Source organism: Scophthalmus maximus, chromosome 7 (assembly GCF_022379125.1).
Source record: "Scophthalmus maximus strain ysfricsl-2021 chromosome 7, ASM2237912v1, whole genome shotgun sequence".
Taxonomy (NCBI): domain Eukaryota; kingdom Metazoa; phylum Chordata; class Actinopteri; order Pleuronectiformes; family Scophthalmidae; genus Scophthalmus; species Scophthalmus maximus.
In genome coordinates this window covers 7,845,954-7,873,953 of record NC_061521.1, presented here as the reverse complement: position 1 = coordinate 7,873,953, position 28,000 = coordinate 7,845,954, and the positions used below count along the sequence as shown (strand labels likewise).

The window sequence follows — 28,000 nt, the reverse complement described above, 5'->3', positions numbered from 1 at the left end:
TTCTGGGACGTCCGTCGTGTCGTGTCAGATTTTTTTTTGTTTTGTTCTGGTTTGCAAAAAAAAAGCGTGGGCAGTCATGTGTCTCCTCGCGTGGGCATTACAAGGTCTCCATGATTTATTTATTTTTTTAAGTGACCACATGGTAAAAAGAAGCTTCACGTTGGATGGTCGCTCACCTCCACAATCCCTCACTGGCAACTCACTGCTTCTCTGCATGGATCTGGGTGTAAAGGAGCCCAAGTGCTGTATTAAGTCCATTGTGTCTGAGTTATTATAAAGTGGAACTGCTCCTGTCTGCCTCTTTATGGTAACAAACGCACGTGACATGTGAAACGTTAAACTAAAAAGAAGGCCACCGTTTCAACAAATCCTTGCAGAGTTTGTGCATTTAACACGTGGATTATTTTTCACATTACTTGAAACCACGAAAGCCATTTTTACCCTGAACAGCCCTGAAAATATAGGACAAATTATTTAATCAAATCAGGCCAGTTTGGTATCTGACAAAAATAATTGAAATGTTACAAATAATAAATTATACCAAAGGCCTGCTGTTGTTTTTTATACATAATTTATCTACATGAATATATAAACATTAAAACACTTGCTCTTTCTGTTGAGGTTGTTGACAAAAATTACGTGGAACTATAGAATATTAATAAAACATAAACGTATTAAAGTAGGGATATGAGTAGTAGTGATAGTAATATTCTATAGAACTGTTCTTCAGCTGTTGTGGTCCATAGTGTTGTAACAGCAACAACAGCTCACTTTATTACTGCCACCTAGTGGAGTCATAGACTTCCTGCAACACACTTGCCACCAGAGGACTTTGTGTTGAGGGAATAAGTTCACAGGGCTCCGATAAGGAAGAAGAAATATGAAATCAAAATTTCGTTATCTCCATCTGTTGGTAAGTTGGCAAAATACATTGTATATATCCTAGCCTATAGTCTTCAGACCAAGAATCTTATTTCTGTGGGGAAAATATATTTTTCTCATCAATCTGAAGCCGTTCCTTCACCCATCCAGATCTGGATAACTGAATAAGAGCATGTGAGTCGTTCTGACAATGGAACAAAGTCCTCTCTCATTTACTGTCATGTTCTGGATCTCTGGATGTAGTACGTCTTTACTGACAGAACAACAGAACAGATCAAGAGCTAAAAGAGAATAAACATAAAATAAAAGAGTCTGAGAGAGTATGTGAAATTTGACAGTAAATTAAATAAAATGTAAGCTCCCAAATAATCAACTTCAAAGATCTGAGTCATCATATTAACAGGTAGATTTAAGTATGTGAGGTGGGTGAAGCTCAGTCACTCAGAGGGGTAAAATGGTATCAGTTCAGTCTAAATACAATTTAAAAAGAGCTTTTCATTGTGCAGTTAAAAACATAACAGCCAAGAGATTATTTTTCTGTCTTTTTTGTTTAGTTCACTAAAAATAAGCAGTTTAATATTTACTTGAGAACTGAAACACCAGACCATAGATTTACCAGACTTATGAGCTGGGGCGACCCCTACTGGCAAAAAGTCACATTTATGGATGTTACCACAAAACGAGTTTTACAATGACAAACGTGTGCTTAATCATTCCTTATTCTTTTTGCATCATATATTTTTTTATATATTTTTGAAGATACCACCGGGGCTGGTTCGGCTGTTTTCCCCACGATCTGGCAAATTGAATATGCTCCACGTTTTCACAGGTAATAAAAATGTGACCAAAAAAATCGACAAGACGTCATAGGATATCATTTAGCTTCAGATAATATTAACCCTCTGAACACTAAACCATTTTTTTCGGACAAACTAGGCTATCAGAATATGTATGCTTCAGTGATATCACATGAATGTTTAAATAGTTATATGATCAAAAACACAAAATTAAAAAAAAACGGAAATTGAATCACACAGACATTCATTATAATGACAAAACCAAACAACAATGATGAAAAATGTTCCCTCTTGACAGCTGTTCTCTGAAGCATTGTCTATAAAGGAAAACACTTCAAAACATTTTTACTAATGCAAATCAAAAGTTATGTACATCTTTCTACAAATATGTCCTTTGATTTTCCAAACCAAAAAGTCACTTGTGTGGCACAGTGACACAGAGGAGTGTCAGTGGTAGTAGGAGGAAACAAGAGGAGTGAGAGGTCCTGTTTTCAGTGTAAAATCTTTTTTTCCACCAGTCGACAACACAGCGTCTGGTTGGTACAAGTCTGTAACAAAGCCTCTGATTGGTCAAAGTGTATCCAAGATAGACGGCTAGAAGCAACAACAAAAGTCTTTTACGTTTTGGAAAACGGGATGAATAAATAATAAATGATCATAAAAGTCACTCAATGTTGGATTTATCATCATGGACATGTTGCACAAAGTTCCAAGTACAAGTTCCAGGCCGCACTACAAATCTTCTGGAAGGGCCACGATCGCACGGAAGCCCTGCCAAGAAAGTGCTAGCTTTCCATCAAAACAAACCGTAAGTTGTTGGCATAAACTGATCAAATGTTATGAGGACTTTTATTACATCACGCATTGTCTGTCGCATGCGACAGGTTCGGGCTCAGTGCCACCAGATAAATGGAAACAGGAAGAGAGAAACGTGGTGCAGCAATAAAATCTGTCACAAAGTAACGACAACACTGATTATATTTGACCTTTTTCTCTCTGTCTCACACTCGCTCACTTGATGTTTGGTTGCCTTACATGGGCATGGAGATGTGATTGAACTCATTCACAATTTGAAAGTATCCAAACATAAATGAATAAATCTTCACAAAAACCTAAAAGCGAGGACTCAAACTAAATCGAGGATGCTTCACTTATACGGGTTTGAGAAAACATAATCTAACAGTATGGAGATAAGCCGAAGAAATAGGATCAAGATGAAATATGTTAGAATAAACTGGTTTATATATAATGTTAAAAAAAAGTTCACATTATAGCATCGTTTTTATGGCAGAGTTGTAGATAGTGAATGCAGCTTTTTTGAAATTTGATGCATTGATTGTGAATCCGATGGCTTTCAGCCTTTAGCCATAAAAGCATCCCAGTCGCACTGTGTGCGGAGCCGAAGAATGCGTCAGCTAATACAGTTATTCTGGATGACAGTGCTTTCTTTCATTCACGCACCGGCTCGGACGAAATTGCATCACGCTCCCCGGACCGGCTGGTATGTCCATCGGTGACGGAGTGGAGACCTGTGTCCGCTGGAAACCTTCTGACTTTCAGAGAGAGGGTGCTCATAGATGCCAGCATACAGGCGATGTGGTAAAACTGTTGTTCGACAATCCCAGATTATAGATGACAAATTACCTGATTTTTTTCCCTCCCACCAAATACTGCTTCTGCTTTGTGATAAATAAATCACAACTTCAGTTTGTGTCTTCAAAATTTGTTCAAAACCTTTTAGTTCCAAGAGTTCAAGGATTCAACAGTCACCGTTACATGTTATCAAACTTTTAGCAATGACGTATCCTAAAATGTGTGAAAATGTTCGCGCTCACATGAGGGTTAAGGACCTTAGAAATTGAACACGGATCACAATCTGTGGCTCGACCTATTTCTGCATCCTCATGTTTTAATGTTTGCTTCTGCCTTTCTTGTCACTCACTGGGGAGTTCATCTCTACAGTATTCTGAAAGAAACATCTAGGTAGAATAAGGGAAATGGCCACAAGGGATGAGGGGTCCCCAGTAACATAAAGGTTGGGAATCACTGTGCAGAATCTATGAGGTTGCTGTACAGATCATGTCCTCTGACGGACAGCATTTGATTATCAGATTGTCTCCGGAAAAGAATTAAGTATCTGAATCCAAACATGATACCTTTTAGATTTGAAGCTATTCAATTGAAGTGCATTAGACAATCTGGCAGAGAACAAAGGAAAAGCAAACCTGGGGCAGGTTTGCAGGTGGGCGAGGAAGTCAGGAGATAACTGGCGGTGGAAAACCCCCGAGGATTACCGTCCCACAGGGAGACAGTCAGTGAGCAGTACACGGAAAAACCGAAAGATAACTCACAGAAATGAGCAAAAGACAGCGGCAAAGAAAGCAAAGGAGTGTATTTACCAAAAATGTTGAAATATTCCTTTAACTAGAGATAAGCTGTTTCCTAATCAAACTAAACCGGACACCAATAAAGATCACTCCGAAATGGAATAACATTAGAACCCAAAGACGCTCACATGACTGAACGAAGGAACATAAGCGAAGCGTCCCGACGATTCATGTCACAATGAAAACCTCATTATTGTAGAATTGCACTGGCTTTTATGGTAAGTCAAATTCTTTTCAAACCTTTAAACCCCTTTAAGCCAGGTGAAATATACGTTTTGATGAGGAGGATTGAGGAAGGATCGACAAAATGTCATCCAAAAGTCCAGATTTATTTTTTAAATACAATCAAAAGTTGCGTTGAAGGCAGACGTTCATGCCACAGCCACAGATCCACGACTAACTTCCTCCTTGTTGATGTGTAAGGCCTTTATCTGCTGACACTGTCGTTCACGAAACAGGGAGTCACGTGAGCCGTAGTAAAAAGGCCGCTGACGACGCAACAGGCAGGCGAGCACGTCTCAAGTTATATTTTTACCCGGCTGTGATGTATGACTCTTTCAGGTCACATTTCCTTTTGTGCAAAAAGTTGCTTAGGTAAGCTCCTCTGTCGGTTTAAATCAAATCACAGTGAGCCACAGGCAGGCCATCCCATGACGACAGGTCACAGACAGAGCATGTGATTCCTGTTTGAGATCGACATGTGGAAAAGGATCTGGACATGGGATCTGAAGTGTGAAAGAGGAAACGTGGGCTGAGAATCATTCTGCGGCGACGCTCTCCGACGGCCTCTTCCTTCACTTTTGTCCTCACTGAGCAACGTTTGGCCTTGGAGTTTTGACGAGTGGGTCAGAGAGGAAGTGAGTACAGATTAGAGTTGTGTGTCTGGGTTTGCATCAGTTTTTTTGGTCTACTCTGCATGTTCTCAGTGGAATGTAAACCTGGATTTGAAAGTGACACGTCACAAGTGTTGCTTTCTAAATGCTGTTTACCCACATCTGATGTGATCATACAAAAACATATTTCGTATTTAGTATTTAGTTTTAAACAACAAAGTCATGAATGTTATACGTGATTACTGTGTGAAAAAAGGGTTTATGTTTAGGATTAACTCCTACTGTAAATGAATAGTGGAAAAGGCCAGTAGGTCAGTGAGTGGACTTTGAGTTAAACATAAAACCATCAACATTTTTTGTTTCCTTTCATAATCAAAATCCAAGGCTGATCATTTGTTGGCTGGACACTAGTGTGTCGTCATGTAAAGTTGGTTTTTTTCGATTGTGTTTCTGTCCTGTCATGCTGCAAAAGTTTTGAAACACTAGGACTGTTTCCTTGTCTCGAAACCATCTCCTCCATAAATGCTCCTGCGGTGTCCGAGATCGCAGTTTCGCAGACATGTTTCTTACCTTCTGTTGTCGGTGGAGACCAAAACAGAGCTGAAAGGGGAACACCGTGCCTTAACATCGGGTCTTTTACTTAAAAGTTTTTGTGCTCAACTTAGCAGAGGCAGAATGAAGACATAAAATCGTGTTGGGCATTTAAATGCTGTTTACATTTTTAAAACTGAAGTTTGCAAGTATTGACCTGTAGCCTATAGAAGTTTTGTTTACAATTGCAATGTTAAGATGACGGTTCTTCATTGTCCACAGATTATGAGATTGAGATTGTAAACTGTACAAAATACTTTGCAGATTCAGATTTTTTTTACGTGAAAAACATGAAAATACCACGACGGAATCCTTCGCAGACATGTTTCTTACCTTCTGTTGTCGGTGGAGACCAAAACAGAGCTAAAAGGGGAACGCGGTGCCTTGACATTTACGGAAGATAGGATTTAACAGTCAACTGAAAGAGTCAAACATGGAAGTGAAAAAAAAGGAAAAAAGTTACAAATTTAATCAAGTTAAATTCTTTAATATTGTTGGGGTTCAGTACATGTGTACAAATCCTATTGCTACAGCCCTGTGCATGGTTAAAATTATAAATCAAGTCCCCCCCCCCCCCCCCCCCCACCAGCTTTAAAAAGGAAATAATGTGAGGGCCTCCAACCTCAGTGGTCGTGTGGATGCCAACCACCCAACCAGTGACACGCAGACAACACGCAGGCAACAGGCAGGCGAACTCATCTGCACGACTTCTCCCCCGTGGGTGTCCTCCCCGTCCGCGCGGCGCTCCGCCACGTCCCTGTCACAGAGGTCCCCCGGCCTGTCCGCTTCGTCCAATCAGAGCGCAGGTGGCGCACAGGAGCGAGCGCGCGCGCAGCAGCAGCAGCTCCTCTCTCCCTGCCCGCTCCCTCCTCCGCGCAGTTCCCGGACGCGGAGATTGAAACCCGACGTGAAGTCTGATCGGTCGTAGAACAAGTCAAGGGGCTAGAGCAGAACAGCTGATCCCGTACAAGTCCGATGGTGTTGGCTGCTGCTGCTGCTGCTGCTGCTGTTGTTGTTGTTGTTGTTGTTGGTGGTGGTGGTGGTGGTGGTGCAGGACGGTTTCCCCGATGATTGAAGTGTCGATTCCAACGATGGAGAGGGAAGTGGACGAGTCGGCCAAGGCCAAAAAGGTGAGGGGCTCGTCGAAGTCACTTTTTTTTCTTTAAAGAAAAGTGCCACGGTGATCGTCCGGTCTGTGCGCGCGCCGCGGCGCGTGTTGCGTGGCGGAGGCGCGCCGCGGCGCCAGGTGAGCCAGGTGAGCCAGGTCACCTGCAGGAGGAGCGGGACGCCTCGGCTCACTTTGATTTCCGTCCCGAGGTGCGGGAAATGCTCCGATCCGATCCTTACATTTGACTTGTTTTTTGATCACGCAAAAGTAATCGGGTGTACTCACCGACACCGAGTAAAAACTATCCGCGGATACCGCAATCTTACGAGCGTCAGGGGCCGCAGTCAGGAGTGTGCTGGTGTCAAAGTACCGGAGGGGAAGTGAAATCGTGCAGGGACACTTGTTAAACACACTCGCGGTGCACGTTGGTTCCCTGGTGTCCTGTTAGGTTGAAGGATGGTGAGACTGGGATTTCGAGCTGTACGTTGCTGAGTCAGATTTTCAATGGGGGGAAAAAAACACCAGCTCAGAATGCAGAACCTATTCTTGTACATCACAATTTGTCCATTTCATTGCCTATCTTTCAATTTGTCACCTGTCCATCCCTTCATCTAGGGATGGTTTATTAGGTATAAGTATCTAGTCTAGTCTATATGCAACAGTCGTGCAATTTAGTAGTCTAAAGGATTCGAGTGTCTGCTTATGTAAAAGTACAGATGCAATGTGAACTTAAAGTGTCCAAAGCTAAAGAACACATTATCTTGAATAGACCCTGACAGTGTCATATTGTATTTTATGGATCATTTGTACTGATGCATTTTGAGAGCTGCAACATAAATCAGTCAAACGATCGGCTGGCAGGAAGTGAATTAAGAAACCCTTTTGATAGTCGAGCAATCATTTTGGTAATTTTCTGTGTGACAATTGTCCAACCTCATACCGTCTCCGGCGTCTCAGGTGTGAGGATTTGTTGCTTTTCTTTCTCAAACACGATAGTAAGATGAATAATTTGGACCAATTTTGGACTGTTGGTCAGTTCAAAACAAGGCCGTTGAAAGATTTGTGGGGAATTTTGAACGGCATTTTATCACAAGTTGCACTTTTTTTTCTCAATCTTATACAGTAGGTGATAAAAAAAAAACTACCTCTGATAGGAACATACTCATACATATCACGCACAAAGTTATTGGCCTCCACACTTACACTAAATTATCAGAATGCTCTTCAGAAATGTGTCTTTTGCGCGGCAATTTAACAGTTAGCTCTCCGTCCACACGGGGACACTGAGGCCTGTACTTAAGAATCAAACTTTGTTTTTGGAACAGTTTGACAGACTGGAGGAAAAAAATGACTTGCAGGCAGTTCAGTCGAGGCTGTGGGACTGTAAATCTTCTGCTTGATATTGTTCAAATAAGGTGTGTGAGCGGGTCAGATGTAATACTACCTCCCATGAAGAAAAAGTATCTGTCATGCAGACAAACAGCCCTGTAGTTTGTATTGTGGAAGTATTTCATTGGGTGTATCATTTTTACAATCATTATCTTCTGTTTGGTTGGTTTAAATTTGCACCAGTGCGGCTAATGCATCTTATTTTAAAAACCAATCACGTATGTAAAAGGTTAATCTGTTGTAAACATTAAAAGTAGAATAACATAGAAATAACCATGTAAAGTAAAAGTACCTCAAGTAATATTTAGTCGTATTTGGGTTATCACCACTGTAATGGCCACTGTTTCTAACCTGAAAGAACCATTTTTATGTCGAGGGATGTCTGACTAATTCAAACTAATCTCAATGACCTGCCACGTTACGTTAGATATTCATTCATTCATCGTCTACCGCTTTATCCATTTAAGGGTCGCGGGGGGTCGCTGGAGCCAATCCCAGCTAACATTGGGCGAGAGGCGGGGTACACCCTGGACAGGTCGCCAGCCTATCGCAGGGCCACATACAGACACGGACAATCATTCACTCTCACATTCACACCTACGGTCAATTTAGAGTCTCCAATGAACCTAACCCCATTCTGCATGTCTTTGGTGTGTGGGAAGAAGCCGGAGAACCCGGAGAGAACCCACGCATACACGGGGAGAACATGCAAACTCCACACAGAAAGGCCCTGGTTGAACCGGGATTCGAACCCAGAACCTTCTTGCTGTGAGGCGAAGGTGCTAACCACTACACCACCGTGCAGCCCCTACGTTAGATATATATTATTATATTATATTTTGCACAGAAAAGTCATCTCTACAAGGTACATTTGCCAGATAATATCCATGTAAAATGCTCTAAATTAAAAGTACACAGTATCATTTGATGGAAATATCTTTTCCGTACTCCAGTAAATGTACTCAAGTATATAAGAACCTAAATATACATAGTTTTGATTGTGTTTATTTACCTCGCAGCTTTGTGCGAGAGGTTTTTCTGTGATTCTTAGCAAACTGGCTCAAGGCATGTGACAAGTAAGAGGGCAGAAAAAACAGGTGAAAAGTGCCAACTGAATATTTATTGGGTAAGGTAACATAACTATCTACTAAAGCATGGGGTGGGGAGAGTAGCTGTGTCAGCGTCGCGTGAGTGGCATTAAAGCATGTAAGTGGATTATGATTTATGGTTATTTATGATTTTTTTTAAACGTATTGACTAACTACATAGAGTAACTACACAGGCATGTCGGTCTGCTTTATTGTAAATCGATACATTTGTTGACTACTAATTGCCCAAAATTGCAGGTCTGTCGCTCAGAATAATGGATTTGAATTGCGCGCCTAGGACTTCCGGGAACTACCTGAAGTCTACACGAGTCACGTGATGTGCAAACATTCTGGACTTTCCTTGTCGCGACTCTCATTAAACGGCTCTGGAACAGGCCAATAGTTATCCTCTGGAGAGACCTACTGTATACAGGTGGCACCCATTACGCTCACGACCCTCCATGACTACAAGCTCCTGCAGGAAGAGGTCAGGTGACCTGAGCAGAGCGAGCAGAAGGGGAGGGGCTGTAACGAAATGCAGAGAATCCCCCGAAAAAAAAGTAGCACCACCTCGTTGCAAAACACTCCATTACAAGGAAGTGCTGCAGGACAAATGCTTCTTTAGTAAAAGTATTTAAAGCTACAGTGTGTAATATTTAGAAGAACTTTTTCACAGAAATTTGATATATTGTCCATGACTATGTTCGCATACGTATAGTCACCTGCAACAAAGAACCAATGGTTTTTCGTCAACTTTGAATGAGTTAAACATAGTAACGTGAGGTGGACCCGACCTCCGTGTGAGTCGCCATGTTAGCTGCGTCGTGTTGAATACGGTTGTTTCCCAAAGCGGTCCAGAATACGTCGCATTCGTGTTGACTTTTCAGCGCCGCAGGAAACCGGAAATGGAGTCAGCGGTGCGCCACCATAAAGTGTGTCGCCTGTCTGGGCCTCAGTTGGCAGGCGATTTTGCAACTTCACCAACCACTTTGCCGCCACAAAATTACACACTGTGGTTTCAGTTTTATCAAAATGCACTAAAGAATGAAATTGGAACATTGTCAAGTAGTTTAAACCTGATTAATTAAGATCTGACATGCATAGGACATAATGCAAGTACTGCAAATTCCCCTTTCAGAATGATGTATATGTATATATGTACTCAGTTTCTTTCCAACATGGCTGTTTAATGGAGAAAGCTGTAAAACATAGGTGACATTATACTGCTGCATGTGTCCCCCCCTCCCCCTGAATACTCTCACACTCCGACCTCTGACACACACACACACACACACACACACACACACACACACACACACAGTGCCACACAATACACTGGGGAGCACAGACTTGGGTGTGTCCTTGTGTGAAAAGGGACAGTTCAACATAAGCAATGTCTCAGTTTACTAACTCTGTTTCTGTGTTCCTGCAGTTTTCTGCAATGCCAGTTCATTGGCACGGCCATGAACTCTGCGTGGTTGTGTTGAACAAAATTACTATGGATGCCAGACTCCCAGAGAACAGCCACCTAGCTGTGCACTTGTTAAGAAATATCCCGTTCACGCCTTCATTTTAAAGAGAGTAAAAGGGACACTAGGCTGTGGAATGTGACACACAGTGAAGAGGACAGACCACAGTGTGCTGGACTCTCCTCAGTTAGGTTTCTTCAGCAAACTCACGTTACCTTTTCTTTAGGTCACTGATAGAGGTTTGTGATATGTGAAGTGAAACCTGAGAAAGACATCCTGTACTTTGTTCCTGTAGAAACTCTACTCTACGGGTTTCTTCCTGCAGCGACATGACGCATCATTTGCACTTCTTTGTTTTGATTCCTGATTTATTTTTTTTCAAGATCAAAACAACCCGAAACCGTAATGTGTTTCAGAGGAAATGTCCATGTGATGTTCTCAACACGGCAGCCGTCTGGGGTGTTTTTAGTGAGGGAGCCTGTTTAACGACACGTAATAGTTTGAAATGTATCGATCTGTGTACAGATTTATATTATTTAGTTTTCAAGTTGTTTTCACGGGGCAGTTTGTGTGGAGCGACACATTTGTCCAGATCGGTTGAAATGTCTAGTGCTGTTGACAGATGGAGGGCTGAGGGTCTTCTCATGTTGCTGGGGGAAATTATACACAATATATATATATATATATATATATATATATATATATTTGATCTTCACCTTTGCTATATGCTTTTGTCCAGTCCTACTGGTCAGTGTTGATGACAGTGTTTACACTAAAGTCTTGAGAGTGAAATCTGAAGCTCTGTGCCTCCTCCTGGTGGAGACATTGTGTTCTTTGTGTCTGATGTTACAAACTTTGATACAATCTAATTCTACTGCAGTTCATAACGGCTGCCAAAATGGGACTGTAATAACCGTAACAACTCATGTTCTTTTGCTTCAAGATGATTTGAGTCTGTATTATACTGTACAGTGAGAAGCAAACCTTTTTTTAATGTAGTGTTTTGAAGAGTATAATTTCTTAGCTAATACTCAGCTTTACCTGATACATGTTCTTTTAAATGTGGTACAATTTATAAAGGTTTGCCTGGTATTTGCTTTTTTAAAAATTGTCTGTTTGAAAATAATTAACTTCTTAACTTGAATGTCTAACCTGACAAACATCGTCTTCAGCCAATGGCGGGATGTTAATTCATAATCTGTTGCTTCTCCTTCCATCTCCTGTTCGCAGCTCTTCAGAGTCGAAGTCTTGTTTAATGAGAGGAAACATTACGTGCTCAGAAGAAGCAGCGAATTCCAGACACTGCACAGAAAAGTACGTACATGCAATGGTCACAGTTAATACATTGTTTCTGGATGACTCATGTATGTATGATATCACTGCATATCATGCGGTTAAATGTATAATTTTGTTTTAAAATCAGAGAGAACAGGTTACGTGGATTAACATGGGTGGACGCTTCATTTTGACAGTCGCCTGCATTTGTGAATATTTGTGCTGGGGTTCGAAACGAGGCAAGGAATGTTCCAAAAATTCAGAACATTTTATAAAAAAAGAAAATTCCAACACCTGCAGCTTAAGACATGCTCTGAAGCTCTCCAGTCGTCTAGCCAACTTGGCCCATGTCAAAGTCGCTCAGATCCTTACGCTTGCCCGTTTGCTGCTTCCGACACATCATCTCCGCAAACTAAACATTCTCTTGCTGCTTATTACATCCCACCACTGACAGGTGGCTTTGTAACGAGATAGTCAATGTTTTGCCCTTCTGCTGTCAGTGGATCATAATGTTATGGGTGATGGGTGTAAGTTACAATATGGAGAATTGGTAAATAAGGCGTTAAATTAAGGCAATTGTGACGTTAAAAAAAAAAGTCAAACTCGGTCGCAAACTTTAATTTCAACTGCAAAATCTATGTATCTTTTGGTGCCTGCAGCTCCGGAAGATCATTCCGATTCCCGACCTCCCGAGCAAGAGGAACCCCCACCTCAGGACCAAACCTCCGGAGCAGAGGATGCAGGAGCTGGAGGATTACCTGCAGGTAAAACACCCACTGACGTGGGCTCTTCTGAAGGCACAAGTAGCCTCTGTCCTGCTGCAATGTGTCCAATGTGTGATACTGTGTAGCTGACGGGGATTTTTGATCTAAGTGACCAAATACATCAAGTAAGCATGCAACCTTTTTTATATAGCAATAAATCATGTAAATACAGGGGTATCATCTTTGGTAATGCTTTATTTTGTGAGTCCCATTCTTTTCCAGTTAATTCCCTAGAAATGTTCCTCATAATTTCCTAATGTTAATTCAAAGAAACTATTTTATTCACTATTTTTTGCAGTTTTGTGCAAATTTTAAGGGCAATGAAGAAACTGTTAACTTTTAATATTAATATTTGAGTTTTTAAAGGTCTAATGTCTGGATTTAGAAGGGTGTACTTGCACAAAGGAAATATAAAAATATTATATAAATATAATATAATAATATAAACCTTTGAGAATGCAAGCTTTCACTCTCACACTTGACAAGCCACAGTGCTGAAAATATTTTAACCAAAAACAATTGTCTTTAAAAAATGTTGTCTTGTTCTCTGGCGGCCAGGACATCATCTACCAAAATGAAGACGTGCCACAGGTGCTGCTGGACTTCCTCCATGTCAGACACTTTCACACGGGGAACAAGATCAGCAGCATGGAGTAAGTCCTTCAGTCAACACTCCTCTGTCTGCTCCCAGAGGTGTTGGACATGTTGCTATATTTAGATCCTCTATTTTTGGATTGAGGGCAATGCAGCGAAATAATAAAACTCCGACAACATTTCTCACGTTCATGCAGAGCTGCAGCACCTACAGCTCTTACCCGTAATATACAGTAGCTGAAGAGCAGAGAGGAGGAAACAATAAATGGTTTACATGTGTCCTGGAGTGTCCAATTGACTATTAAACAAAGACAGTAATTAAAAAATGCAGTGTAATATAAAAGTACGCCTGCAAGACTTTTTTCATTGTTGTAGTTTTTAATCATCAGTTCATTTTTTGGCCCTCATGTCTCTGTTTATGTCTCCACTCTACTCTATTTGATATATTTATGTAGAGGTCAGGATATGACAAGAAATACTGTATCTTGACAATATTGATTATCCTCTTTGTCTTATCCTCTTGAATCAACAAAAGGAAGTTACTCTCCGTATCATAGTTGCCTATGTAATCAGGCTTTGTAGTTGTGAACATAATAATCTTTATTTTGACAGTGTCCTTCTAGAAAATGTCTAATAATTATGTGCTCTAATTTTAGATCACTCGATGATCTGGACAGTCGGGATTACAGGTGTGAATTTACTAGAATTTCCCACTCCTTGGAAATTATCCAGTAACAATATTTTTCTACTTTTGTGTCTACTTTTTTGTCTCTTCAACAGCCTCAGATTAAGTGATTACAGATGCATGAAAGACTACAATAAAAGTAAAGATGATAAAAACCAATGTTACAAAGGGATTTAGAAACGAAAAACATAACGGGAACATAAAGGGGTTTTGAGAAATAATTTTGAAAAATGTAAAAAGCCAAATGAGTTGGGTTGATTCTTATAGTGAAAGGTAAAGTATTCCCAAGTTCAGGGGCAAATGCACAGACTGCCCTCATTTTCACTGGCACCCGGTGAGACGACCTGAAAGTCTTTAAGTTTCTATTAGGACTCAACAAATGTTAACATTAGTAATATTACACTACCTAGAGCATGAGACTAATCATTAACATTCAGCTTTCGTTTTCCTCAGTTATCCGTTACCAAATCAGCGAGTGTTGGGGTTTTTTCACGATCCTTATCGCTCTGACCGCACATCAGGTAGGTAGAGCACACTGCCTCTGCACATCACAGTGTTAGAATTCAATCTCAAACAGGTTTAACGCAGAGAAACAGAGACTGAATGTGTCACTCTGTGCACAGTATAAACCCCCAGAGCGCTGTCTTTCAGGTCTTCCAGACATTGTTGTGGACGGGGTTCTTCAGGGATTTTACCCCCGGGGTGTCCGGGTCAGCTTCACTGCCCCCGCTCTCACTGAGCCTGACCCCACCACCTCTATAGAGGCCTGAGATGAACTGTTACATTTGCGGTCAAAATGCATGTGTCAGAGTACACAATGTACAAAGTACACCAAATACACAATGCCAGCAAGAGAGATAGATGAAAAGATTGTTAGCCTGCAACTATAAAAGAATAGTTTTTGTGTGTTGGGCTCCAGTGGGACTGAAACCCATCACCCAGCCTTTGTTGTTGTGATGTTGAAGTCGGACTCACACAATAATGCGAGTCAGTGTTTTCTGTTTTAGCTGTGAAGATGACACGCAAACCGATTTTAATGCAGCCAAAAGCAACTGCAAGTGCGAGTGAAATGCATACTTTTGTGAATTTTACTGTGTGAGATGTGAGTTTAATTTTAAAATGGAAGATGTGGTCTTACTTGACATTTATTGGAGAAATACGGTTCACTTTTTTATAATATTCTTGTTCACAGTTTTTGTCTGTCTAAGTAACAGATTGAGAAGTAGGGTGTGACAGAAAAAAACCCCACTTGCATTTAGTGAGGCAGGACAGTTTTTGTCTCATGTCAAACAATCAGTCTTCTACATGTAACCATATGTTTTTGGAGATGGGGTATATGTTTGTTGCTTTCTGAAATCCTTTTATTTATGTTGAATCTGTAATAAAGTATCAAACACAACTCGGCCTGCGTGAGTTCTCTACATTAACCCCAGGTGTAGAACAAGAAAATCAACATTCCTCTGTGGGGGAAACTAAAGGCAGCAGGAGACACTGACACTGTTTTTTTATCCCATGTCATAACACATTATTGTATGAAAACACAACTCATTTTTCTAGTCAGAGAAAACATGAGACTTCTGATTTAACATGGTTCATTGTGTCAATTTATTGAGGAGGAAAACCCCCTTTTTTTTTTTTTAAATCAGTACATGACATTGGATATTTACAAACGATATATGTTCTGTAGTGGATGTCATTATGTCAGGGTGTGTTCCCCACAGCTGCCTAACCTGTTCTCGCCTCGGCCTTGGGTAAAATAGTTTACAAGCAGCAACAAGCAGTTCAGACAGAACATGTAGGCTCACATGCCTGGAGGACAAAATGTAGGGAGAGTTGGTCTGAGTCTGTAATTATGTTAAGCGATTCTGGTTTACTGGCGTCTAATTGGCCTCTCCTTTGGTTCATTTCAAGTCCAGGCCGGACACATGCTGTTTGAATAGATACAAAGGACAAAATTAAGAAAGAAAAAAAAAAAATCTCCTTGAATAAATTATTAGTTTTTTAAAGATAAGATGAGTTGAACCTTTAATGAGCTCCATGGGGGAAATGCGGGTACAGCCCAAGGACATAATGAGTGAAGGTAAAATAAGAACAGAATAAAAATATTTTAAAAAAGATATCAAAAAGATCTCTATGAAAACAATTAGACACACATAACACATATTTACAGCTGCAGCAATACACCTAATAGTTATGTGCTTGAACTACGTAATGCTGCAATACTAACTTAAAGTGACAGAATGATGCAGCGATGTCAAGTAGCGGCATTTCATAAATCATGGTGTGATTTATGAAATTACAAATACAACGAAATTCCCATCACATCAAGAAATGTCATATTTTGTCACATATATACGTACATATTGTCACACATTCCAGATACAGGCAACAGCATCAGATCCTCACATTGAGAAGCTATAACCAGAGGATGTTTGGCATTTTTCTCTAAAAAAAAATTAAAAAACAAACCTTTCATGATAATTAATGCTCTGTCATCCACTCATTCGTTTTTAAGAAATCATTGCAGCCTCGGTTTTCAGTTTTCTTTTTGTGCACATATCATATCTTTTAGAATGTGTATTTATTTATTTTTAAGTCACGAAACAAATAGATAAATAAAAGGCGGAACATTTGAACTTCTTGACAGGTAGTACAAGCATAGGTCTAGTTATATTCAAGTGTCAGTAAGTAAGCCATGACCAGGATTCACAGCAACACCTGGCAAGCCTGGCATTTTTTTAATGTATTATTATTTATAGCTGTCTGACAGAACCTTTTCCTGCTGTCACTTGTTAAATCATCATCCGATTTACAGGGATAATCCGAATCCAAAAGCATTACTTCCGGGAATTCGGATGTACAGCCAACAACGCACGAGACGGATTATGTGCAATTTAAAAAAAAAAAACGACATCAAAATTAAACGAGCTCCCAGAATCCGTCTGGATCCGAGGCTAGTATCTCCCTCTTGTTTTCACTTAAATTCAAGACTCGAACCAGTTTAAGAAAGTGTACAGCGTGTACAGGTATTTACTTCTGAGCTGGTGCACAAACGCGCATGTGCGGCTGCGGTCGACGGAAGCCGGTGTGCGCGTATGCGTGCGCGCCGCTCCTTCAATGACTTGCATTGACTCCCGGATCTCCGGCTTTCGTCTGCCCGCGCCGGCTGCACCCGCACCCCCGCGAGCTGGATGCGGCGCGACTGAAGTGTCTCGGTGGGAAACAGGGCTCTCATTTCCCCCACGGTCGAAACCCCGGAAGCCCGCGCTCTTCGATCGGTACGTGCCGCCAACGAAAAGCAGCCTGTGAAGTGAAGCTGCTTCGCGTCCTCGCCGCCGTAATGAAAGCCGAGGCGTAAAGCTGTCCCGTGCTCGAAAAGTCCGCGTCGGCTGCCCCGACTCGAGATTAGCTCCGTGAGCCGAGCTCGCTCGAGCGACTGTCGGATGAGCTTTGACCGACTGTCGCCCGAGAAGACGCTGCTGGGGTTAGCATGTGAGCTAACACGACCCCGGGGTCCACGTTAGCGGGAGACGAGCCGCGTCAGCGCGGCTCCGGGCGGCGAGGGGTTCTCCCCGCGCTGCTGGTGGCATCGAGAGCAGCTTCTGACCCCGGCTCAGTCCTGTCGTGTGTATCCGCACACCCCTCCGTGTTCCTGGCTCACTTGCGGCTTTGCGTTGATGCATGTTTTGAACGTGCCAATCCGATTGTGTGTCGTTTCTGCAAGCAGGGCGTTTTGAGTTCAATCGCAATCTTGAATCCTCGGTCTACTGTAACATGTCAGTTTCCCTCCAGCCCGGGCGCAAATGTGGAGCTCACAGACTGAAGTTAAAGACAAATGACGGGGGAATTAGTGGTTTTTATACATATACTGTATGTTGTGCTCTGCAACTAACTTATATACACTCACTGAGCATTTTATCAGGAACACACTGTACCAACACTGTGCAACGCCTCCCTACTCCTCTTCAGTTTTTTCGTGACACTGATTCCTCCAGTGGCCCCGAGAGCTCACAGCACTGCGACTGGAGGAAAAAAAAGGCATGCAAATAGACAAAGCACAAGCAAATTAAGAAAAGGTCTTCATCAATTCGAGGCGACGTACGCAGCATTTAGAAAACACGCTGCAAACACCGCAACGCAATTGAGAAAAATGCGCTATTAAGGTTCTCTTTCCGTCAGTGGTGTTGGAAAATTAAGGTAAAAGTAAGTGATTTTCATTTTTTTTTAATTTAAATAAAAAATCTGTCGACACGTCCATACGTATGGATCGCCTTCAAGTGTCCTCTGGAAACACTTCCGTTTCGTTGTGGTCTAGTTGCAGTGCTTTTTGCAGTGCCGTGAGCTCTCAGGGCCACCGTACATTCCACAAGATGTTTGGTGAACATTGCTTTTGGATCGTGAACTCGCTGGTCGTGTTCATGAACCCAGTTTTACCGGACTTTTGCTTTGCGACATAGTGCATCGTGATGCTGGAAGTGGCCATTAGAGGATGAGAAAATAGTGGACACATAAAGTGATGCACATTGTTAGATCCCCAAGTATTCCCCTGTACAGGAGGGCATGGACCAGCTCTCCGTTTAAAGGTTCAGATCCCTAGACCTATCGAGTATTACTCCGAAATAGGATTTCTCTATGGAGTAGTTAAGCTGGTGGCGAGGAGATACGCCTAGCTTCTAACTGCCTGCATCCGGACAAGCTCAATGACAAATCCTCGGATAGGCTGTGTGGCAATCTAAACTTTATCTATTGGTATAAAGTGAGCGAAGAAAACATTCCCTGTCCAACATCTTATTTTTATATCCTCACCTACAGTTGAGAGATATAATGATATATATATTGATAATGTGGCCATCTTGCCATGTTGTGTATGTTTGGCGTTTAATTGGCAAAAGTTGAGCCCCTTAATGTCATTACAGGTAACCACAACCAACCAGCAGATCAGTGTTTAATTATTATATGGGTGATATGAGAGACAACTGAGAGGCGTCCTCTTTTGCAGGAGTGAGTGTGGGAGCATCATGTGGAGGAAGGCTTCCGCAGCGGCCCTGCTGGCGCTGGCCGTTGGCTACTTCTACAACGGCGGCCCGGACCTGCCCGAGCAGATTTTGCAGTACATCAACCTGCCGGTCTTTCGGTCATCGTCTCACAATTTGAGCGGGGAGCAGGTGATCTCTGCTGCCTGGGAAGCTCTGATAACGTTACCGACCCGGCGGTGGAGCAAAGTGGCCGTAGGGTGAGTCTGAGTTGAACTCTCACACAGATTAATGTAAGAAAGTTGTTATTTATTTCTGCATCAGCGCTCCCGCAGCTCTACTGTACACAGTGGTATGTTGAGAGGTTGCCTCTGCTCATGAGAAAGAATTCACTATCAGGAGTGGGTTCCTGCTCCAAAGGCGTGGTCCAAGACCGAGGCGTCCCCAGTGATAATATTACTGTCCATACCTAACCTGTGTTTGGGGAATGACTGGCTGCAGCTGCAGGAGTCATCAGAGGGATGGACAGATGGTTTCTACCAATAATAGGAAGTGAAGGGAGAGAAAAAACAACTTTCTTTTTGTTTGGGAATGGAAATATCTTTCTTCAGAGCTACACTTGAAGTAACTTTTAAAGTTACAGTAAAACTCTTTCAGATTGGAAAATACATCTAAGTGAAACACAAACATTTTGGGAGGGTGTATTTACAATAGGGGTGTAACCTGCTATTTCACCAATAAAAACAATATCACATAAACTGCCATTCGTATTTCTCCAAAACCGTGGCAATTTCCTCTGCCGTCCAGTGTGAATGCCTGCGTCGACGTGGTCGTCACCGGAGTGGGTCTGCTGCAGGCTCTGGCTGTGGATCCCGGCGCCGGCCTGGACCACGAAGTTCTGCACTCCAAAGAGGACTTGAAGGAAGCATTCATCCATTACATGGGCCACGGGGCAGCCGCCGAGCGCTTCTTCAGCGACAAAGAGGTCTTTCAGAGGATCGCACGTGCCGCAGCAGAATACCCCGGTGCGAAGGCAAGGCTATCTCAATCCCCAAGATTTCTCACAAGCTGAATTATTTTAATTTTATTTGATTGCTTATTAAATCACCTTCCCTCTGATGAACTTCTTGCTTTTTCTCTTCCTTCCAGCTGTATGTGGGAGGGAACGCTGCCCTCATTAGTCAGAAGCTCGCCTCCTTCTCCGATCTGATGGTACAGTATGTTTCTACTTCTGTCGTAAACTCTTGCACTTAACTGTAATTAATAATCTATTACAGATTTCCCCGGGCCATGAGCATTAAAAATTCAAGCTGGCCAGTTGAACTAGAACCAGGTATTCAGGAAATACCAAGTCATATTTGAGTGCCGCTCTTTGCAGAAATCCACAGAATATTGTGGGGGGGGGAAATGTGAAGAGAAGCACAAGAGAAGTGTTTTTATCAGATTAAAATGTGCCTTTTCAATGACAGTATTATAACAGTATTCAGAGTCCATGGACTTAAAATATAATTTAAATCATTCTGACTTATTTAGAACATCTTATGAAGGACAGTTTCTGTCAAAATCCCCATGGATGAGAGGGTCACGTTATGCGGAGAGTAGGAGCGTCAGGTCAGAGTTCAATAGGGCTCACGTGCCCTTTAGCTAAGTTAATGTTAGAGCAGGTGTATGTGTACTTAAGTGTTTTTCTCGTTATTAGGTGTTTTTTGTATCCCACCACCACCATAAGGGAATATTTACGTGAACTAATTAGACTGGGGTCGGCTATAGATGTCCAGAACGTCGGTTGGGGGACACTGTATTCCTATGACAAAAATAAATGTCAGGAATGAATAACATCAAGTTCTGCACACTAAATGTGAAAAGGAATCCATCATCCTATAAAGCGGAAGAAAATACTCAGCTTTCTCAAAAAAGACAAGGTGCAGATAGCTTATATCCAAGAAACCCATCTAGTGGATGAAGAACACATGAAACTTAAGCGCGATTGGGTAGGCCAGGCTTACTATTCCTCATTTTCTTCAAACAGCAGGGGGGGTCGCTATTTTGATCCACAGGGCCATTCCATTTGTACTCGACACATGTAAAAAGGATCCACAGGGCAGATATGTCCTTGTTCATGGCACAATTTATGGTGTGCATGTTACTATGAAGAACATATATGCCGCTAATCCACCTTCCCCTTCATTCTGGACAGGTATAGCAGCAGTCTTGGAGGGATATAAATGTCTTTTTACAGTGCTGGGGGGTGACTTTAACTGTTGTTTAAACAATAAGCTATACAGAACCCCTACAGATACAAATAGAAAAACAAATACAGGTGCTTCCCTAACTAAAATGTTAGATGACATCTCACTGATAGATGTCTGGTGGACTTTGAATCCGTCAGCAAGGGACGTTTTATTCCAATCCACACAATTCCTATTCTCGAATTGATTATTTTTTCTTGCCACCGCAAATCATGGGACAAGTGATGACATGTAGTATAGGATCTATTCACATCAGTGACCATGCCCCAGTTTACCTGGAAATGATGATCAGTGAAATGACACCTGGTATACAGAGATGGCGATTCCCATCATACTTATTAAATGACAAGGAATTTAGGAAAAAGATGGAGGCGGAAATATATATTTTTTTCGATATGAATGACATCAGTGAAACTAATCCGGAGTTTCTCTGGGAATCTACAAAAAGGCTTACATCAGAGGATTCACTATATCATATATGTCACACAGAAAGAAAATGTTGCAACTTAAGCAAAGCGAATTGGAAAAGGATCAAAAAAAGGCGGAGTGTGTTCACAAATCCAACCCAACTAAATCAAACCTCATTAAAGTACAGACTATTAAAGCAGCACTAAACTCAATTTTAAATGAGAGGGCTTCCAGGTCATTATTTTATCAAAAACAGCGACTTTACGAATATGGGAACAAACTAAGCAAATACTTAGCACGTCTTATAAACAGTAAACAAAATTGTAATACCCTAGCAGGGATTTTTGTAGCAGGGTCTAGAAATTGTGCTATACTAGCACTAAGAGACTGACTTTTTGTGAACTATAAAAAAGCAAAACTGGAGGTTCAAAACAACTTCATTGTTTTTAACACATTAAATACTAATAGGTCAGCACCTTCGCCTCACAGCAAGAAGGCTCTGGGTTCGAATCCCGGTTCAACCAGGGCCTTTCTGTGTGGAGTTTGCATGTTCTCCCCGTGTATGCGTGGGTTCTCTCCGGGTTCTCCGGCTTCCTCCCACACTCCAAAGACATGCAGAATGGGGTTAGGTTCATTGGAGACTCTAAATTGACCGTAGGTGTGAATGTCCGTATCTGTATGTGGCCCTGCGATAGACTGGCGACCTGTCCAGGGTGTACCCCGCCTCTCGCCCAATGTTAGCTGGGATTGGCTCCAGTGACCCCCCGCGACCCTTAAATGGATAAAGCGGTAGACGATGAATGAATGAAGATTAAGATCTACTTCAGACTTAAGAATCATTTTTCACTTCTGGCTCCCATTTTGAGGAACCCAGATTTCCCCCCCTCATGCCAAGACTCAGTGTTTAAGCTATGGCACGAAAGGGGCCTTGATCAGCTTGCAAAACTATATGAGGAAATACATTTCAGTCCTGGGGGCTTGAAAAGTAAATATTCTACTACTTACAAAGACATTATATACCAAAAAGCTTATATGCTCCAAATTCTCAAGCAGCCCATACAGAAGCAATTTATTTCTTATATTTATGATGCTTTTAGTTTAAATTCTAATTATTCTACGGATCACATCCGAAGGCAGTGGCAGATTGATATAGACTGTGCGTTAGACGAAGATAGCTGGGCATCAGTTATAAAAAACACACATACTACTATGAGCTATAATACTGACAGAGAGACATAATTAAAAATCGGACACAGACTTTATTGTTCAACATTGTCAACAAGAAGCAGACTGGGTCGAGGCTCTCCTAAATGTATTAAATGCAAATCGGATATTGGAACGTATATTCATATGTTTTGGAAATGTACAAAGATACAAATATTTTGGGTGAACGTGATGGATGAGATTGTTGCTTTGATTGGATATAACCTGGAGCTATCACCCCTTGAGTGTATTCTGGCAGCCGACAATGCAAGTAACAATGCCAAACTGGTTGGAAAACTGCTATACATAGCAAGAAAGACTTTTCTCAAGTCCTGGACTGGACGATTGGTATAAAGGGGTATTGAGAGTACTCCCTCTGGAAAAATTGACATACACCCTTCATGAAAATGTAGAGGGATTTATTGACATATGGCAGCCTGTCTTGGTCATTGTGGACCCCTCTGGTCTGACCTTTGCCCTGTAATATTGGAGATTAATGCAATGTGAATGTACATGTCCATATGGTGGTGTATGTGTGTGTGTGTTTGTTTGTTTGTTTTTTGTTTTGTTTGTCTCATTATTTCTTTTGTGTTGTATCTTGATTTTGATGTCTTGTTCCCTGCTGTTTTTGTGTTTTGTTAAAGCAAGTAAAAAATTGTAAAATGTGGTTCTGTATATATATTCAGAACTTAATGTGATTATTGCCAGAACCTTCAATAAAAAAAACAAAGAAAAAAAAAATCCCCATGGATATACAGCAAACAATTCCCAAAAGGAAATTAGTCCACTCCATGACAGAACATCACATCGGTGAACTAATTTGGTTGAGTGTCAATATTTTTACTCCCCAGGTTTTGTTATGTGGGCCAGTTGGTCCTAAACTTCACGAGATGCTGGACGAGCAGATAGTCGTTCCCCCAGATTCTCTGCAGGAGACGGACGAATATCACCTCATCCTGGAATATAAAGCAGGTAGAGGGAAAAAGACGCTGCAGCTTCTACAGAACCTGTTGCATTCAATGAGATCCCTGTTAGTTCTCATTGTTTTTTCGACTTCCTTGTGTCCAGGTGAAAAGTGGGGCTCAACTCTGGCACCTCAAGCCAACCGCTTCATCTTCTCCCACGACGTGTCCAACGGCGAGATGAGCTCACTGGAGACGTTCGTGGCGAGTCTGGAGGAGTTTCAGCCCGACCTGGTGGTCCTGTCGGGGCTCCACATGATGGAGGGTCAGGGCAGAACGCTGTGGGAGGAGCGGCTGAAAGAGGTCACTTTTCACAATTGTCGCCGATTTGTCGTCTTTGCACGTTTCGACCCAATTCACTGCAGAGCTCATAGATGTTACTAGTTATTTTCTTTCTGATATCACAATGGATTCAAGTTGAATCGCTGTATTATTAAAAATCCATAACATCCATCACAGTAATATAAATGTAGATATATTTAATGTAGGCACTTATGTTAGTTTGTATTTTATTTAGTTAGCACACATAATGCAACAAGGATAAACAATATTGACAGTACATTACTGTTGATTTTATTTATCCTAAGTAAATGATTACTCTAATTCTAATTCTAATTATCTGTTCCATAATTTAACGCCAACAATTTAATCATTTTATGACAGGGATAAGACCCTTGAGATTAACAAACCTGTTTCAAGGGGGTCCTTAATACAAAATACAGTACATATCACACAGCAGCACAGTTCCGCTCACCCACACACAAGCCTAACCCCTCCCAAACCATTAACATTTGCATAAAGAAACCCACAAATATACATAGTAAATATACTTACATGTACACACACTTAAATGTATGCATTAATTTATACACATAGAATTAGAAGCAGGAAGAATAGAATTCAAAAGAGTACATCTCCTTTTAATCCAATTTTTAGTTTTTCGTACACTGAACAAATACCTCAGATCCTATTTGCTCTCTTGTATTGAAAAACTTTTGAGCAGTGACTTTGATTTTGCCCTGAACATTATTTGCGTTATTTTATTACATAGTAAATCATTAAATATCATTGCATGGAAATTTTGAAACAATGGATTAGTGTGATGATGTTCACTGAGCCAAACTGTAACTGTTAACAGTTATGTTTTATTATTATGTACAGTTTGTCTACATGGTCACAGTTAAATTGCCTCCTCATTGCAGGCAGTGTCAGCCATATCTGAAATCCGCAAAGACATCCCCATCCACCTGGAGCTGGCGAGCATGACCGACAGAGACTACATGAACAGCATCATGCAGGAGGTACATGTGGAAAACGGTTTACTGCAAATCTTTCATGAAGTCCAATGTCCCCCTCGCAGAAAAGACAAATGTGCTCAAATTTCACTATTCCCTAAAGAGGCTTGTATATTTAATTAAAGTTGTTTTTTTTATCTTTGTTTCCTGTTAGCAGGTTATGCCCATTGTCAGCTCCATCGGGCTGAATGAGCAGGAGCTGCTCTTCCTCTCTCAGGCCGGTGAGGGACCTCACGCAGATGCGGCCTGGAAAGGCATCCCGGACGTGGGCCGCGTCAGCGACATCCTCCTCTGGATCCTGGAGCAGCACGGCCGCACGGACCCGTCGTCGGAGGCGGATCTCACGCGCATTCACTTCCACACGCTGGTCTACCACATCCTGGCAACAGTGGACGGATACTGGGGGAACCAGGCGGCGGCGGTGATGGCCGGAGCGCGAGTGGCCAGCTGTCAGGCCTGCGGTCTCCAGTCCGTTGACGTTAGCAAAGTGGAGCTCAAAGCCCCACTGGAGTTTCACAGCTCGCACTTTGAGCCGCGGGAGAAGTTGTCCCTGAACCCAGCAGAGCCTGTTGCAGTGTGGCGCCGCGGCAACGTCACCTTCCACCTCACACCCGTACTGGTCTGCAAACAGCCGCTTCGGACAGTCGGCCTTGGGGACGCCATCTCGGCGGAGGGACTCGTTTATTCCGAGTTAAAGACCCAGCAGCCCTTCTGAGGTCTGTGCTTCAACCTGACGCTCTTTGTCTGGGAGATGTTGTTAGGATGAACTGAAAAAGACCCGGTGACGTTCCGCCTGCAGCTGCGGTTGCTGGGTCGGTCATGTTTTCTGAACCAGGTAGTGCGTCGTCCTTCCCACAGCTCCTCAGAGTGTAAGAATGTGATCGGTGGCGACAGTTTTAAATCCTGCCGGATGACTCCTCCAGCCTGCTTCGGGTTCCTCTATGCTCTCTCTCCTGTATCTGACCAGGCTGTGAGGTGGCCGAACTCTTTGCACATGGCACAGATAAAAGCCATCTTCACAAACTCCCTAAAGAGGTTTGTTGGCTCACCTAATTTACTTTGACCTGCATATCGGCAGCACACTGTGCCTTGGGGAAATAAAATAATAGCTATTATTCAATATTTTATTCCTATTTCAGAGCCAAACAAACTTAATAATAGTTTTCACGTGAGTTATCCCTCAGAGATATATAAACACACAGATCAGTAGCTGATGAGGGTCTTAATATACAGTAGAATCTCAGTGGTATTCTTGATGTTCTTTGTTTCTCACCTTTCAGTGTAGTCAACGTCAAAATAGTCTCAAGAACATTTGAACATTCACTCTCCGTATCCGACTTTCGCAGATATACTTGACATTTTTGTTACTTGTCCTCAGAGGATGAAAAATCCGCGAGTGTGTGACAGCTTTTGTGTTTTTTCAGTTATTTGGTCCAAACACTCCCACTTTAAAGATGTTTTGGAAACTCTGACAACAGCACAGACAACCGTCGACTCCGATGCAGAGTCCTTTTTTGATCGACTAACGTTACACGTATAAATGCCAACTTAAAACATGATTTTAAATGGGATTCTCATGTATGTAGTAAAGCTCCGTTTACAATCTGATGTCAGCTAATTAAAACTATTCAGTTGGCAATAAGTTGAAGGTTAAAATAAAATTTTAAACTGGTGTCGGTCATATGTTATCAGGGTTACTTACTTGTTTGTTTGCTTCCTGTTTTGTTTGTACAAAATTCTTTTCAGCTATTGCTCTCCCTCACTTCTAAAATGTGATGATGTGATTGGCTGGAAATTCTTAAACGCTTCCAGTGTAACAAACTGCAAGTCAGATTCCTGTTTCAATTTCTATCATATCAGTAAATTATGCATATTCATGGGTTGCTGTTTTTTTGTGAGTTTACTTCGACGCCTGAATCATGTACGATGTACAGTAAGTTCCGATCAGAACAATGTGTTTGTATACCTCAAATGGCCACTGACGGCATGCAATAATATTGGAGTCTTAATGCAGACATTGACCCACAAGATGTGTGGTATTTAGCAGATTTAATTCTTTGCACTAGTAGGAAGTGGCAGGTGTTCCTGCAAAGGTGAATGTAACCTTAACCCTTTCCCACTCCCACCCATTTATTTTAAGCAAGTACAATCTATTCGACCTTACTCATTTCATTGTGTCATGTTTTTTACATTTGTAACTGTCAACAGGTTTCATTTACTTGTAGTTTGTCATTAAAATCTTCATGGACAGTAGAGTTCTGCTCTGTTGTGATTGTGTTGCTGCAGAAAAATTGCAGATATTTGAGTTTGTGCTGAAATGATTATTTGAATAACCGATTCCTGGATTGACAGAACAATAGTCAGTAAGTATTTTAAAATCCTTTGCCCATAAACAATACCTAACATTCTAGTCCCAGTTAGCAAAATGTGACCAAAACATGGGTCATCTACTATCTCCTTTTTATTCATTAATCAATACATTCAATGTTAATAGAAATAACTTTTGGTTAAACAGTAAGTCATGTCTTGTAGTACACAAACGCCAATTGTGCTGTAAAAGCATTAATATTTCTTGAGCTCTTGTATGTTTTATTGTATTTGTGTGGACTAAAGGTGATGAGAACAAGTTGTCCTCTGCTTATATGCAGTACATTGTCTGCGTAACCAGCTTCCCGAAGCAGGCGACCGCCTCAGGGCCTCTAACCAACAGAAGTATGTCTTGCTGTGATTTGATTTATTGAAGGTGTATTCAGGAGTACGCTTCAATTGATCACACCGTCATGGCTCTTAATTCAGCCTTGCCAATAACTTAAAATATCAGAAGTGTCAGTGTTGTCAGTCAACAAAAAACTCAGTTTGAATATGTCAACTTGGGCTTCACCGAACATGATGGGTGTTTTTTTTTTGGGCACTTTATTCACAGAACAATCGAGTGATTATTAACCTGTTACCACACTCCAATGTGAAAATAGTGTTCCCACGTAAAACAGTAACTGTTCTTCAACCCTTCAGATTGCAGTCATCACTACACTTTCCTCTGAAAAGGTC

At 41.7% G+C, this 28,000-nt stretch overlaps 2 protein-coding genes across 5 annotated transcripts; both read left to right on the top strand.

Annotated features, from left to right (window-relative positions):
* The first annotated feature begins 6,137 nt into the window (after positions 1-6,137).
* Positions 6,138-15,261, top strand: snx22 (sorting nexin 22). The gene is made up of 7 exons (XM_035643233.2): positions 6,138-6,620; positions 11,775-11,858; positions 12,479-12,583; positions 13,142-13,236; positions 13,834-13,866; positions 14,316-14,383; positions 14,514-15,261. The coding sequence occupies exons 1-7, from the start codon at positions 6,558-6,560 to the stop codon at positions 14,630-14,632; spliced, it is 567 nt and encodes a 188-aa protein (XP_035499126.1). The 5' UTR covers positions 6,138-6,557; the 3' UTR covers positions 14,633-15,261.
* Positions 15,262-16,808: 1,547 nt separating this feature from the next.
* Positions 16,809-27,205, top strand: adpgk (ADP-dependent glucokinase). Of its 4 annotated transcripts, none has more exons than XM_035642281.2 (8): positions 16,809-17,140; positions 18,862-19,095; positions 19,643-19,868; positions 19,985-20,047; positions 23,547-23,667; positions 23,764-23,960; positions 24,860-24,958; positions 25,107-27,205. In XM_035642281.2, exons 1-8 carry the CDS (start codon positions 16,980-16,982, stop codon positions 25,665-25,667), a joined length of 1,662 nt encoding a protein of 553 aa, XP_035498174.2. In that variant the 5' UTR covers positions 16,809-16,979; the 3' UTR covers positions 25,668-27,205. The 4 variants fall into 4 exon arrangements, with proteins under 4 accessions (XP_035498174.2, XP_035498175.2, XP_035498177.2 ...); XM_035642282.2 differs by having other exon boundaries at positions 16,812-17,140; positions 25,110-27,205; XM_035642284.2 differs by lacking the exon at positions 16,809-17,140 and adding an exon at positions 17,167-18,065.
* Positions 27,206-28,000: the final 795 nt, after the last annotated feature.